At 36.3% G+C, this 15,067-nt stretch overlaps 1 protein-coding gene across 1 annotated transcript; it reads left to right on the top strand.

The window, feature by feature from the left end:
• Positions 1-315: 315 nt before the first annotated feature.
• Positions 316-13,935, top strand: TOR1AIP2 (torsin 1A interacting protein 2). Its single transcript, XM_044004922.1, has 5 exons — positions 316-467; positions 6,280-6,469; positions 7,802-8,332; positions 10,002-10,145; positions 10,536-13,935. Exons 2-5 carry the CDS (start codon positions 6,436-6,438, stop codon positions 11,282-11,284), a joined length of 1,458 nt encoding a protein of 485 aa, XP_043860857.1. The 5' UTR covers positions 316-467; positions 6,280-6,435; the 3' UTR covers positions 11,285-13,935.
• Positions 13,936-15,067: the final 1,132 nt, after the last annotated feature.

Raw genomic sequence — 15,067 nt, 5'->3', positions numbered from 1 at the left:
TCTAAGTGCTATTATTATCATAGAAATGAGGAAACTCATGAGAAAAGAAGTAACTTGCCTGGGGTTGTCTGGCTAAGAAAGGGACTAATGACAACTATCTGATGTCAATGGAAGATGGGAGCATAGCTTTAGAACTTTCACAGTTTAATGGAAATAAGAATTTCAAATTGCTTCCAAACAAAAAGTGGTTAATAGTCATAAAGTGTAGTAATGTAAACTTCCTTATAGGAAGAGTAGAAAAAAACTACTACTCCCAGCATTCCACTGGAAGCCCTTTCCCTGGGGGTAAAGTTCATTATCACATTGACCGTGGAAGGATTTGAGGCCACGGGTGTGTATAGCTACCTGTTTTTCCAGTCCAGATTGAAAATTTTAAAGTTTCATGCCTTTGGAATTTGCTTATTGAAGTGGGCTTTGATTCAAAATCCACTATTAAGAACGTTTTTCCTGTCATCAAGAATTTTTAAGTAAGTAAACTCAGTTTCTTAATCTGGAATTTAAAGGGGTTAGATTAATTGATCTTAATGTCTCAGCTCTAACAATTCTGTGATTAAAATTAATATTCAACTTTACATTGTTTCAATGTCAGAATGCTTGCTTTTCACTACCGCTCTTTTACCAATTCCCATCCCCCTCCCCCCCCTCAAAAACAGTGCCATCAAATAAGGAAGAATGCCTCATTTTGTGTTTTGGTGGGAAAGGTGAAAAGAGGAAATTCTTATAGTTTTTAGAAAATGAACTGTAAACCTAACTCCTGGGTCTGGTTGAAATCCTTACTAAGTTTAGCTTTGTGGTGAAATTAAGAATGGTTCAGGGTTGAAGACAGAACCTTATGATGAACTTCTCTAAAGCCTTTAAAGAGTTGGGAAAGAGCAAAGTTTGAAGCTTCTGGGGACACAGGCTCTTCAGTGCATCTAACATTTTGATTATGTAATATAAATGTGCAATACTCTGATCACAGAAAGTTACCCTTTCCTCTTTCCTTTTCACATAATATTTAGAATGACTTTACGTTATATCAGTCAATCGATAAATATTTATTAACTACTTACTATGTGACAGGCACTGTGCAGATGAAAATGAAACCATTCCTGCTGCCCTACAAGCACAGTATGTTGAGCTGAATTTATCTGAATTATTTAAAACTGTTATAACTATTTCTGTTGTGAGAAGTGCTGATTTGTGAAACTTTATTTATTTGTTACCAGATCTGAGATGTTGTCTGTATCAGTTCCCAATAAGGGACTTTTCCTACCAAAGCAGATCAGGCCTGCAGTACATCTTACGGGTGGCTTATTGGTTTGTTTAAGTGACTTTCCCAGAATCATACAGCCTATGTGTGTAAGAGGCACCACTTGAACCCAAGTCTTGGAGGCCAGCATTCTCTGCTGCCCCTCAAAACTTTATTTATATTTTAATTCATGTTGTTAACTAAAATGGATCCTCTTACCTGGTCAGACTTCTTTTATGTTGTGCCAATTCTTGTTTAACAATAAAATAATCATAACAATAGTAATGTCTCCTTAGCTTATTGCCTTATTCTCATAAAATTAAGTTTAAAGTCTCTAACCTTACCCTTTTTTATATGCCTTAATTAGTAAACAAATGACCCATGGGGGTAATAAAAAATAAATTACTTAATAGTGGGAGATTACAACTTTTTTTCAAACCTCACTAACCAAGTTCTTTGGGCTTTTTCAGATATGTTATGATACCTTGAGGAAACAATATTACCAGACGTGGTGTAAAATGTTTACAGCAAAGCACATACTCTGAATTGGATGACCGGTTATGCTGTGAATTTTTCATGTAACCTTTGGTTATGAGTCACAGATCTTTACTTACCTGATTTTGTATGTAATGTAGAAATACAGTGGCCTGAAGAGTTTTGCTCTGTAATTGGCACAGGGTAGAAAGAGCATTGGCCTTGGAGTAAGAACCCATGGTACACGTTGCCACACAGTTAATAAAGTGGCAGTCAGGATTTGAATGCAGTGTTCTTTCTATTACACCACAGTGGTAATGGATGTTCTATTACACTACACCGCCTTGGAGTAGTTGTTGAAATATGAGTGTAGTCAAACTAAGAGCTCATTCAAGGGATTACATATACAAAACTTACCCGAAAAACTCTCCTAAAAATTAAATGGAATTTATGGACTAGGAAAGCCTTGAAAACTAAATATACCTTAGAAGAAATAAATGCATATACATTATACACCCATATATGTATATGTGTATATACATACATGTATTGTATATACATTAATTTTTAAATTTTGAGTTCCAAATTTTCTTTCACATTTTCCTCTCCTATCCATTGAGAAGACAAGCAGTATGATACACATTATACAAGTGAAATAATGCAAAACATTTTCACATTAGCCATGTTGGGGAAAAAAAGAGCTAGGAAAATAAAGTGAAAAAATATGCTTAAATATGTACTCAGAGTTCATCAGTTCCCCTTGGAGGTTGATCTTATTTTTTATCACTAGTGCTTTGGAATTGTTATGAATCGGCAGAGTAGCTAAGTTTTTTGCAATTGATTATCATTATAATATTGCTATTATTGTGTACAGTGTTCTCTCGGTCCTGCTCATTTCTCTTTGCATTTGGATGTTCTCAGGTTTTTCTTTTTTTTTTCCCCATATAAATATTTTATTTTCCAGTTACACGTAGAGATAGTTTTCAACATTTGTTTATATAAGACTTCTTGTTTCAAATTTTTCTCCCTCTCTCCCTTCCCTCCCCCCTCCCCAAGACAGCAAGTAATCGGATATAAGTTATATATGTACAATCACATTAAACATATTTCTGCATTAGCCATGTAATGAGAGAAGAATCAGAGCAAAAAGGAAAAACCTCAAAAAAGAAAAACAACAACAACAAAAACAATAGAAATAGTATGGTTTGATTTGCATCCAGATTCAATAGTTCTTTCTTTTTCTGGATTTGGAGAACATTTTCCATCATGAGTCCTTTGGAACTATCTTGGACCATTGTATTGCTGCTTCTCAGGTTTTTCTTAAGCCATTCCCTTTGTGATTTCTTATAGCACAATAGTATTCCATCACAATCATATACCACAACTTGTTCAGCCATTCTCCAATTGATGGACATCCCCTCAATTTCCAGTTCTTTGCTACCATAAAAAGAGCTGCTATAAATATTTTTTGTACATATAGATCTCTTTCCTTTGATCTCTTCGGGATATAGACCTAGTAGTGGTATTGCTGTGTTAGGAATTTTTTTTTTTTAGGAAATTTTTAAAATGAGAACTCCTAAGGTTTTGCAGAAGTTATTTTATGTGCTTCTGTTATGGTAATGTGTATCATAGTAAAATCCAGCTGATTGAAATTGCCATGAGGTAATTTCTTTTATCTTCTGACTGTCAGAAACTTCAAATTACCACTACCAATAAAAGATCAAAGGGATTTTTCCTTTAATAAAATAATTGTCCAATTTCTATTTAGGAAAAAGGAATTGGTGAAGATAGGTAATAATGTTAGGTATTGAGGGAAATATATAGAAGATGTAATCCTTGACTTCTCAGAATTTATTTATATTTATTTATATATTTAACCCAATTAAATACAAAAGTTTGTCTAAGTATTAGAAGAAGAAACTACATTTTCTATCCTGATGTCAAAATATGATCCACTTTTTTAGCTATACTTATTTTGTAATATAGATTTAGGAGGGAATCTTTGAAAAAGCCTAGGATTTAAGGGGGCAGCTAGGTGGTGCAGTGGATAGAGCAGGAAGGACCTGAGTTCAAATGAGCTCAGACACTTGATACTAGCTGTGTGACCCTGGGCAAGTCACTTAACCCTCACTGCCCTGCCAAAAAAAAAAGAAAAAAGAAAAAGCCTAGGATTTGTGCTTTTCTTATATACAATGTAGGTGGATTGGTTTGTGTGGGAATGTCAAAAGTATGGTCTCTTCTGTTGATATCCCTGAGTTAGAGATCAAATGGAAATGATGATTCTTAAAATTGATGTTGGGGGCAGCTAGGTGGCGCAATGGATAAGGCACTAGCCTTGGATTCAGGAGGACCTGAGTTCAAACCCAGCCTCAGACACTTACTAGCTGTGTGACCCTGGGCAAGTCACTTAAACCCCATTGCCCTGCAAAAAAAAAAAATTGATGTTAAAATTTGTTTTTACATATATTTTGGAAAATAAAATTCTATTCAAAAAAAATAAAAAAATAAAATTGGTTTGTTTAAGTGACTTAAAAACAAAACAAAACTAGTTTTGGTCTAAATTGACCCTTTCAGTAATAGATACTTTTTAAAAAGTAAGTTTTATTGATGACTTTCATTATATATCACATTTTCAGATAAGCCCCCTTGCCTACTTCCAACCTCTGTTCCTCACTTGTAACAAAAATAGTTAAGGAAAACCAATTCATACAATAAGTACCTCTGACAGTGCATATATATAACATTCTAATACTGTGGTCCCCCATCTCTGCTGAAAGGAGAGAGGTCCATTTCATCATCTCTTCTCCAGAGATCATTCCATTTAATCAGAGTTTGACTTCTTTTTTAGCATTCTTTCTGTTTGTATTATTGTAATCATGGTTCATATCATTCTTCATGTTCTGCTTATTACATTTTGCTTTAATCGATATCGGTCTTCCAATGTTTCTTTGAAGTCCTCTAGAGGGCAGAGAACTAGGAACAGTGGTTGGCAGGTTCAATGAGGAAAATTCAGGCTCGATGTCAGGAAAAACTTCCTACGGTTCTGAGGCGTCCATAACTGGAAGGGGGGGTAGGGGACAGGGTACTTTAGGAGCCGGTAGATTCCTGTTCCATTGGAAGTCTCTAAACAGAGACTGGATTACCACTTCTCAGGTATGTTGTAGAGAGAATTCCTTTTTCAGGTATGAGTTGGACTACTGGATGGTTGCTGAAATCCCACCCAAATATATCTGGAAATTTTGTGACTGTGGTTAGCTTCAGACTAAAGATTATAAAAATTGTATCCATGTGATGGTAGTGAAGTTCATGAAGAATCTGTATAGTTTTGAATACAAATAATAACAATGATTTTTAAAATTTTAGTTCAGTTCCAGCATTTTAGAATTAAATTGATAGAAAAGGCTCTCCACATCCAGAAAAAAGAACTGTGGAATCTAGATGCAGATTGAACCCTACTATTTCTACCTTTTTTTTTCCTCGAGGTTTTTCCCTTTTGTTCTGATTCTTCTTTTACAATATGAATAATGCAGAAATATGTTTAATGTGATTGTACATATATAATCTATATAAAATTGCTTTCTGTCTTGGGGAGGGGATAGGGAAAGGAGGGAGGGAGAAAAATTTGAAACTAGAAATCTTATAAAAACAAATGTTGAAACCTATCTCTACATGTAACTAGAAAATAATAAAATACTTCTATGATAAAAAAAGAATTTAATTAAACATTTTAATATTTGGTGTAACTTCTCTGAAAGATAGGCTTACAACATGCTCCATCATCTTTAACACAAGAAGGTAATAGAGTTTTAACATTTAGAATAGAAGGCAGTGATGTGGTTATTTTTAATTGTGTTTATGATCTCAGGAACATGAGTTTCATCTCCATGATAACGAGATGGTCCCTCCCTCCAAAAAAAAATTTCATTGTGAGAAGAAATCTTTTTTTTTTTTTTTAAGTGAGGCAATTGGGGTTAAGTGACTTGCCCAGGGTCACATAGCTATTAAGTGTCAAGTGTCTGAGGTTGGATTTGAACTCAGGTACTACTGAATCCAGGGCTGGTGCTCTATCTACTGCGCCACCTAGCTGCCCCCGAAAAGAAATCTTTTAAAGAACTAAAAACTTAATAATTATTATTATTTTTTACATTATGCCTATTTACTAGGCATTGTACAAGATACAGAAGAAAGTGCACAGATAAATAATAAACTTTCTCTGCCCACAAGGAGTTTATAATCCAATAGGAGAGATGAAACATATTTGCAAATAACTATAATAAAATAGATATGAAAAATTCAGAGTACTAGCAGACCTCAACAGTAGGGGAAATCACTTTCATTTAAGAGAGTAGGAAGGATCAGTGAAGGTTTCATGGAGAGAATGATATTTGAGCAGTGCTTTAAAGGATAGATATTGTTTTAAAAGGAAGTAAAACATGAGGAGGGAAGGCGTTCTAGGCATTAGGAATGTAAATGTTTTACTACAGTTGTTTTTTACTGTCATGTGCATAGAAACTCATTCATTAAGTAATTTCAGTGTTGGCATTAATTAACTATATTTTTGTGTTTGCCTTAAGTTACTCTTAACCCTGGTTTCTGGGTTCAGAGAGGCATGAACTTATCGAGACTGAGAGAGCTGTATCTGAACAAAATAGAAGAAAGCAAGATATCATCATAAGGAAAACCAGGGGTGAAACCAACTACATCACATCCAGAAGAGAGAGGGCACAAAAATGACCGACAATCGATATAGAAATCCTCAAGACGGTATGTTTAGTCTCTGCATTACTGAAATTGGAGGCTCATGGCCTTTATTCTAGGAAACATTAAGACAGAAAAAGGACATTTTTTAAGATTAAAATAATTTTTTAAAAATTCGATTAATTTCTCCAGTTTGGTACAGGTTAATTGGCTATAACTACTATTATTTAACTTTTGCTGAACATTTGCATATGATAGATAATGTGTGGTATAGCAGATAGAATGCCAACCTTGGAGTTATGAACACTTAGGGTTAAGTCCTGTCTCTAACACATGCTAGTTGCATGACCATTTAGCCAGTCACTCTCAGTGCCTCAGGCAGCCAGCTCTAATATTATACATTACAGAAAATATACATCGTCATTGGTAGAGGGAGTGTTTACAATGGGAATTCCTTATATTGATAAAATCTCAGGTTCCGGGAGAACAAAAAGAAAACTAAACAATTTATTAGAACATGATATAGAGATACACAGATATCTCTCTATGGACATCTCTCTATGTGTCTATCTAGCTATATAGAGATATCAACACACATCACTAGATCGAGATATAAATGTATCTCTCCATCTTTCTCTATCTACTTTTGTTTCCAAAGAAGACATGCCCAAATTGGTCACCCCTAATTTTGGATGATGATGATGAAATTCAGGAATGATGGGCACATTAAAAGGAATAGGAGGCCAACGGGACAAAGTCTGTAAAGTCTTAAAGGGCATTGGTGGGCTCTGGTCATTTTAACAGCAGGGGAAGAACTCAGTTCAGATGCTCCAACCTGCTGATGGATAGATAAGAATTAGGTGAAGAGGTTTTCAAGGTTAAACGTAATATACTGGAAAGGTCACTTATAAAGTCCTTGCTATTTGCTAAGTCTGGGGTATAAAAATACGAGCAAGGAAGATCGTCTCTGCCCTTGAGGAGCTTACGTTCTGATGGATTAAGGGTGAGCAGAAACTGGGCAGTGGGGTATGGGGGTAGAATCCGGGTTACTTATGGGGAGGACATAAAGGTCCAAATAGTGAAGGAGGCATGAAATAGAGTGGGTCAGGAAGGGTTGTGGAAACTGGGCCCTGGCAAGATAAGGTGAAAGTCCACCTAGTAGCAAAGCCAAGGGAACCAGTAGTAGAATCCAGGTTACTGGTGAGGTAAAGAGATACGGCTCTGCCAAGCAAAAGTAGAATGATGATAATATAAATAGGATATTTAGGTAAAAGAAAACATCTTTAGTGGGAGGGGAACTGGAGAATTTATACTAGGAACTACTTTTTCAAAAGGCAGAGGGACATTTTCAATCATTCTCAAGAAGGTACACTCAGTTGATAATTTTTATCTAAACAGAATGTCACATGGAAGAGAATCTGGAAAAGGACCCAGCAATGACTCTTCAGGCTCAGGAGGATATAATGGTATCAAGTGCCACTGAAGAAACCCAGAGTGAATGTTCTGTTTCTGGACTTAAGGATGTCCCCAGGGATGTAGAAACAATAGGGTCTCAAAGCCTGGATGCAGAAAATAAATCTGTAAGTGCTGGTGAAACAGATAAAGGGAGCTCTCCAGAGATAGAACCAGAGCAGAAAGAAAGCCAGGATGATCCCAGTGATAAACAGGGGTATCCTCACAATTCAGAAGGATTGTGTGAAAGACCGTTGGAGCAAAACACTAACAGTTCTTTAAATGAAAAAGAAAGTCCAACCCTTCCCCAGGAGAACAGCTCTGCAGTTCTCAGAGAAGATAATGAGAAATCCAGTACTTCACAGGATCTTAATACTGATCAAAAGGTTCCAGATGCTGTGGAAACCCAGAGCTCAGTTCCTGCCAAAGAAACGCTAGAGAAAGAGAGTATGGTGAGGAAACGACTTAGAGCACAAGGTAAGAAAAAAATAATTCAATCAAATGAAGTAGCTAGTCTACAGTTTTAAACATACTATTCCCATTACTGCTGATGTAATATGAGTCAGTACCCAAGCTATCTCAAAACCCTAGTTGTTGGCGCTGCACCTGTACCTACATTTCTTCTCATTTACTGATTGTCAACTCTTCCTCACACATGCCATTCCATTTTCTGTGCCTTTGGATAGACTGGCCCCCATGTCTGGAAGGCATTCCTTCTGTTAGAGCCTAGTAGAGTCCTCCTAATTTTAGTTTTATTCAAAGTTCAGTTCAAATACTATCTCCTATATAAGATCTTTCCTAGTCTTCCCAACTGTCAGTACCTCCCCCACAATTACTTTTTGTATTCTCTGTTTTTCGTATATGGGAAAAGCTCATAGAATATTGTAACAATCCCATTTATGCACAATCACCCTGAAAAAAGGATAATTCAATACAATGTTCAGTTTATTCCTAAGGTTCAGTGGATTTTTCTCTTGATGCTTGTCTCATCAAAGGGAGCCCACTTGTCAATTTTGCTCCTATGTCTCTCAAATTAAAACTCCTCCTTCTAGAAGATCCATAGCCCTATGGTAAGACTGTATCCAAATCTCCTAGTAAGCAGAAAGAACTGACATTGAACTTTCGCCTTCATGGGTAAAAACTGATTGTTACTTTGTCGTTTACTTCAGAAGCTGCTTGTAGTTTGAGTTATTAGATACACAAATTATCTATTAGCCAGAAACTAAATTTTGCTTGCAACATCATATAGTAGAAAAATCAGTGGAGAAAGGAGTCAGGACAGCTGGGTCCTAGGCCTGACTCTGCAACAACTTGAGTATATCACATTAGATAATTTTTTCACCCTCTCTGGACCTAAGTTTCCTGATCTGCAAGATTGAGTTAAGTCATCTTGTAAAATCAATTACAATTCGAGATTAATCCATGCAATCAATAAACCGTTATTAAGATCTGCTGTGTGTCAGGCACTATTCTAGATGTTGGGGAGACAAAGACAAAAAGGAAATAGTCTGTCCCCTCAGGTCGATTCTATTCTGTCAGGAGGGACAGTCTGTCTAATCTTTCTACCTATCAATCATCCATCCATTGATCCATCCATCCATTGATACACATACCTAAGTATATACAAAATGATAGAGTTATTTGAGGAAGAACCTGGGGCTGTGGAGACCAGGAGGTGGCATTTGAGCTGAGCTTCAGATGAAACTACTCTAGCTATTCTGGGAGGCAGACTTAAGGGGGAGGGATGCATTTCAGGCACAATTTTATGCTGAACTCAAGTTCCTAGAATTGGCTTCACAGTCTTGTTTCAGGTTATGACTGTAGTGTCTTATAATGAAAGCTAGCATGATATTAAAAATCATCGGAGATACTTTTCTTATTCCCCTTATGAGGTAGTGAGTTTCACTTCTCTTTGTGTTTGTTGATCAAGAAGTAACATTTCATATTCCCCCAGCTGGAAGGAAAACAAATGTCAAGCCTTAAAGAAAACTGAGAGTTAGAAGAAAAATAACCTTTCATTTTAAATCTGTACTATTACAAAGTATAGAAATCCCTTGAGGAAACTAATCCTTAAAGTCAGTGGTGGTTAAGTAACTAAGTAGAATCCTTTTAGTGATTTGTTGTATTTTTCTTCCTTTGTTCCCAGAGCAAGAGCCAGTGGAAGCACACATACCAGAAGCAAGTGGAGAGAAGACCCAGGATGTGGGAAAAAACCCTGAAAAGAATTTTTGGAGCAAATTAGCTGTTTATTTCACATTTATACAAAGTAACTTAAAATATACATTTGCAGGTAAAAAAAAGTTGCAGATTAGATAATTGTGAGAATAGGTATTATACTGGGAGCTGGCAAGAAGTTTGCTGTGCATAGCAATACAGAAGTTCCCAAAATAGGAAGGAAATGTCACAAGATATAAACTGAAAAGTAATCTTTTGTTAGTCATTTAAAAATTCTAGCTGGCATTTTCCTCACCAGACTCTTGTAATGATTAGATCTTCTTAGAGCAGAGAATTGATGTCTAGAGGACTTTGGGTAGACAAAAGGTCAAAGGAATTAGGAAAAAGCCACCAGTACTGGTAAAGATGGATACTTGGTGGTACTATCTTCATTGGCTCCTCTTTAAGTTTTTACTAATATTTGTGTATGATTCATGCTTTCTCTAATTTTCTTTCCTTCTTCCAGGTCTTTTGATTGTATTTGCTGTGGCAGCCATCATTTCCAAGTGTGGCAACGTCTCATCCCAGGCTCAGCATGTGCCAAAAAACCCTGCTTTGGAAGCCTTCTTGGGTCAGTTCAGCCAACTGAAGGACAAATTTCCAGGCCAGAGCTCTTACCTCTGGCAACGGGGACGCAAGTTCCTCCAGAAACACCTAAATGCTTCTAGCCCCACAGAGCCAGCCACCATCATCTTTACAGCTGCTCAGGAGGGGAGAGAAACCTTGAAGTGCCTGAGCCACCACATTGCTGATGCCTACACGTTCTCCCAGAATGTCTCTGCCATTAGGATTGATGGCGCTCAGCGGACCTCTGAGGACAGTGACACCGTCAAGCTGTTGGTGGACATTGAGCTAAGCACTGGGTTTGAGTTTGGACGAAAAGCAGCTGTGGTCCATCGCTTTGAGTCCCTTCCTGCAGGCTCCACTTTGATCTTCTACAAGTACTGTGACCATGAGAATGCAGCCTTCAAGGATGTTGCCCTGGTGCTGACAGTTCTTCTAGAAGAGGAGAAGCTAGATACAAGTGTGGGTCCAAGAGAAACTGAGGAAAAAGTGAGGGATTTACTTTGGGCTAGGTTTACTAATTCGGACACCCCCAGCTCCTTCAATCATATGGATTCAGACAAACTGAGCGGCCTGTGGAGTCGTATCTCCCACCTGGTGCTGCCAGTGCAACCGGTCAAGAAGATAGAAGAAAAAGGTTGTCTTCTCTAAAGCAAAGCAAAGAATTCTGTATGAGTGTACACTAAGGACAACATCAATGTGATTGGTCTTGGAAAACTTTGGAGAGAACCGCTCTGAAAAGTAGCAGATTAGCTTTCAGACAAATTTTGCACTTTTGTATCTTTTTTTTGTGAAAATTTCCTAAATGAAAACTGATGAAACCAATAAGATCTGAAATGCAGCCCAATAGTTTTTTCCAATTCAGGGTTCTTTTTAAATATGAAAAGATAACATCGCAGGTCACTGTATTAGGAGAATATTCTTAGTTTCAAGAGTTAACTATAGGATCTTCATTATTGTCTCAAGTGAGAACATAAAAAGGTATCGTCTCACCAGAGAGTTAGTGTTCTCTAGCCAAACAGACTTCAAAGTCTTATTAAAGTAGATGGCATCAGGTAGATTTGCTATGGTTTACATGACCAATGTCTTTTGAAGGTAAGACAGACCAAGGACCAGCTTTCCAGATAGTTGAGTTGTTACAACCACAACTCCAGCTTAGCACTATCTGGTGAGCTGGTTGTGATGTATGTGACCTCATCATGGGCCTAGTGTGTGTGTCCTTTTTTGGGCCATCTCATTTCTGTGTGTTTATAGAGACATCAAAGAAAGCATAGGGAATAGTAGTTGAATGCATCAAAGGGATGGAAAGATCTGGAATTTGTCAAGAAAAGAAGATCCTGGGGTAAACTGAGGTGCATTATTGATACTTAAAAATAGAACATAAGGATTTAGGAAAGTGTTTTTTGAAATAAGTATAACAGAAACATACATAGACTTTTTAATCATTTTTGTGTGATTAGGTTCAGTTTGGCAGGAGGGAGTCAAGCTTTAGTAGTTTGTAATTTTTTGACTTAACAAAGGAATCACAATAGTTGAGGCAAGGTATGAACAGAAGCTGAAAGCATTAGTGGCAATTAATATCCTCATAGATGTAATGTCAAAGCATAAAGAAAAAGAGGCAGAAAAAAGTGATTTAGTATGTTTTGGATCTCCCGGTATTTATATATCATGGATGGCTTCAATATAAGTAAAACCACTGGTGCCTTAAACAGCTATTACATTGGTCCACAGAAATGAGCTACCTCAAGTCTTATCTAAGGGGAGAACCAGGCTGGAGCATGAGTTTCTTTAGGTAGGCACTTGAAACTGGGATTAATTCTTTTTTTTAAATTCAATTCAATATTTTTTCATCACCTACACTTCAAGATTTGACCTAGAAATGCAAATATTCTTGGTGATTTATTAATTCTTTTTCCTAAAACACACAATATGAAGATCAAAGTTAATTCTCTCAAGACATTTGTCAAGTTTATGTATTCAACTTCAAAGACCATTTTAATAAGAGCAGAGAGAACTTGCACCTTCTTATATGAGTAATATATTTTTAAAGCTCAAAACCATATTTTTAAAAACAAAAACTGACCAAAGCCTATAATCTATTATAATCTCTTAAATTATTCTCAATAGATTCTTTTAAATACTGTTCAGATTTTTAAATGACCTATTCATGCTACTTCATGTTTCATTACTTAAAATATGTTATTTGCTTGATTTATAGAATTGTTTCTTGGACATATGACATGGTACGTATGATATATGACCTGTAGCTTTAAAATTTTTCATATATATATCTGAAATATTTCCAGATAACAATGATTTTTAAAAAAAACATATCCATAAACCAAGACTTTAATATTAGGTTTGCAAAAGAAAAGAGAAGTCATAAATCTTGTCTGTTGACTAAAGTCTTCCTTTATCCTGAACTTCAATTGTATATCTAGTGACTGTTAGTATACTTGCAAAAAAAAAAAAAAGAAGCTACTAGTATCAGATTCATCCAGGAGAAGTTTCTAGTGTCCTTGAGCTAGCATCACTCGGAGGACTTTGCAAATGTGTCTTTTCTCTGGTTTATGCTAAGTTCTAGATCTCAGGTTGTAACATAGCTGACGATGAGATCTCAAATTCCCTAAGCCTTGACTGAAGATGACTTCATCAAACTCATTTCCACTTATACTGCCCTTTCCTCTGACTCTGTATAATGGTTTTCCTCAAACCTTTTCATTTTTTTCAAAATAAAGAACATAATGTACTAAATCAAGCCCTATGAGAGCTAAACCATTGTGTCCTAAAATCCCTTTGCATTCGAAGGATAATTTGCAGATAATTAATAATTATAGCAAAGAACTACATAACATTCATTTCTTCCTTTCCCAAATTGACCCCTTTCTTTCCAAATTTTCCTAGTGTGTTTTTCCAGTGTGTATTTATTTTCTAGAAGAACCCATAGATTGGTTACTGTAATCCTAGAACATGCTTATACTCTTTCCCTTATAGAAAGAGCCAATCTACAAAGATTATTTTTTTTATTAAAAAGAGGACTGAAGTGCTCTGAAACAATAGGTTAAGAAGCACTGCCATTGAGAAAAGACAGGATGTTTACCCTCAAACCAAGTACATTCAGTTGATGTAAACTAAGAGTGGTGTCTGCATTAGTATCAAAATTCCTGATATCCCTGTGGATCCTTTCACAATTTCACCATTATATGAGTGGCTGTTTTTGCATTTGTCTCTCTTGGATGACAAAAAATGTGCCTTGTTCAATATAGTTTGTCATAACCAAAAATAAATCCCAGTAATTCTAATTGACCAAGTCTTGACTGAGGTTGAAGAAATTAATACATTGCAGCTTTTGAGTTATTGTGTTATACTTTTCATTTGGCGACAGTTGAATCCAAAAAGAAGAGTCAAAGAATGTTAGATGTATCAAATGATTTTGTAGTAATCACGTTGTTTTTTTTTTTAGTGACACAATGGGGGTTAAGTGACTTGCCCAGGGTCACACAGCTAGTAAGTGTTAAGTGTCTGAGGCTGGACTTGAACTCAGGTACTCCTGACTCCAGGGCCAGTGCTCTATCCGCTGTGCCACCTAGCTGCCCCAGTAATCATCTTTGTAAGGACAGCTGTGCCTGGAATCTATTGCTTTCATTCAGAGATTGTGACCTCTTCATTTAGCATCCCTTAGAGTAATAAATTTCTACCTGCTGTTGATCATATTAAATTTAAAATGAAATAGTTTGTCTCTAGTAAGGGTAGGTGATAGTTGTAAATACTAAGGGAAGTGAGAGAATACTTAATGATGTGTGTTGCAGCTAAAAGATGATGTTGAAGAGACAACTCAGATATCTGGAGCCTCATACATCCAGGGTTTAGTCTTCAACCTGAATTTCAGTTTCAGAAACTCAGTTTTATCAGTTCATCCAGTAGGTGATCAGGCTCTAGGAGACTGAGTTACACTAACCAGATTCTCAGGAGACTCATTAATAAATTAGGATATCTGGCCCTGGAGTCAGGAGTACCTGAGTTCAAATCCAGCCTCAAACACTTAGCACTTACTAGCTGTGTGACCCTGGGCAAGTCACTTAACCCCAAATGCCTCACTAAAAATAAATAAATAAATAAATAGATAAATTAGGATATCAGTATATTACTTTACAATTGGGACATACTATTCTAGTCACCGGAATACTCATATTTGCTATCCAGAGCTCCTGGGTTTTCTTTCCATAATATTTGGGAAATTAAATTATTATTATGACTAATATAGTGAATTAAGGTTTACAAGGCACTTTAGTTACAGTAATTATCTCATTTGTTCCTTGCTCTGCTATGAGGCAGATGTTAAATCAGTATTCTCTATTTTGCAGTTAAGTGACTTGCCTTGGTCACAGTAACAAAGCCAGTTTTTGTATTCTTCCAGGTCTCACCTTCCTTTCA

Source organism: Dromiciops gliroides, chromosome 4, assembly GCF_019393635.1.
Source record: "Dromiciops gliroides isolate mDroGli1 chromosome 4, mDroGli1.pri, whole genome shotgun sequence".
NCBI classification, from domain to species: domain Eukaryota; kingdom Metazoa; phylum Chordata; class Mammalia; order Microbiotheria; family Microbiotheriidae; genus Dromiciops; species Dromiciops gliroides.
The sequence above is the reverse complement of the archived record's forward strand: the minus strand, read 5'-3'. Positions and strand labels throughout refer to the sequence as shown.

Coding starts and splice junctions, on each gene's coding strand:
- TOR1AIP2 (XM_044004922.1), top strand. CDS start 6,436: ATGACCGACAATCGATATAGAAATCCTCAAGACG. Junction 6,470..7,801: donor ATATAGAAATCCTCAAGACG/GTATGTTTAGTC, acceptor TTATCTAAACAG/AATGTCACATGGAAGAGAAT. Junction 8,333..10,001: donor GAAACGACTTAGAGCACAAG/GTAAGAAAAAAA, acceptor CTTTGTTCCCAG/AGCAAGAGCCAGTGGAAGCA.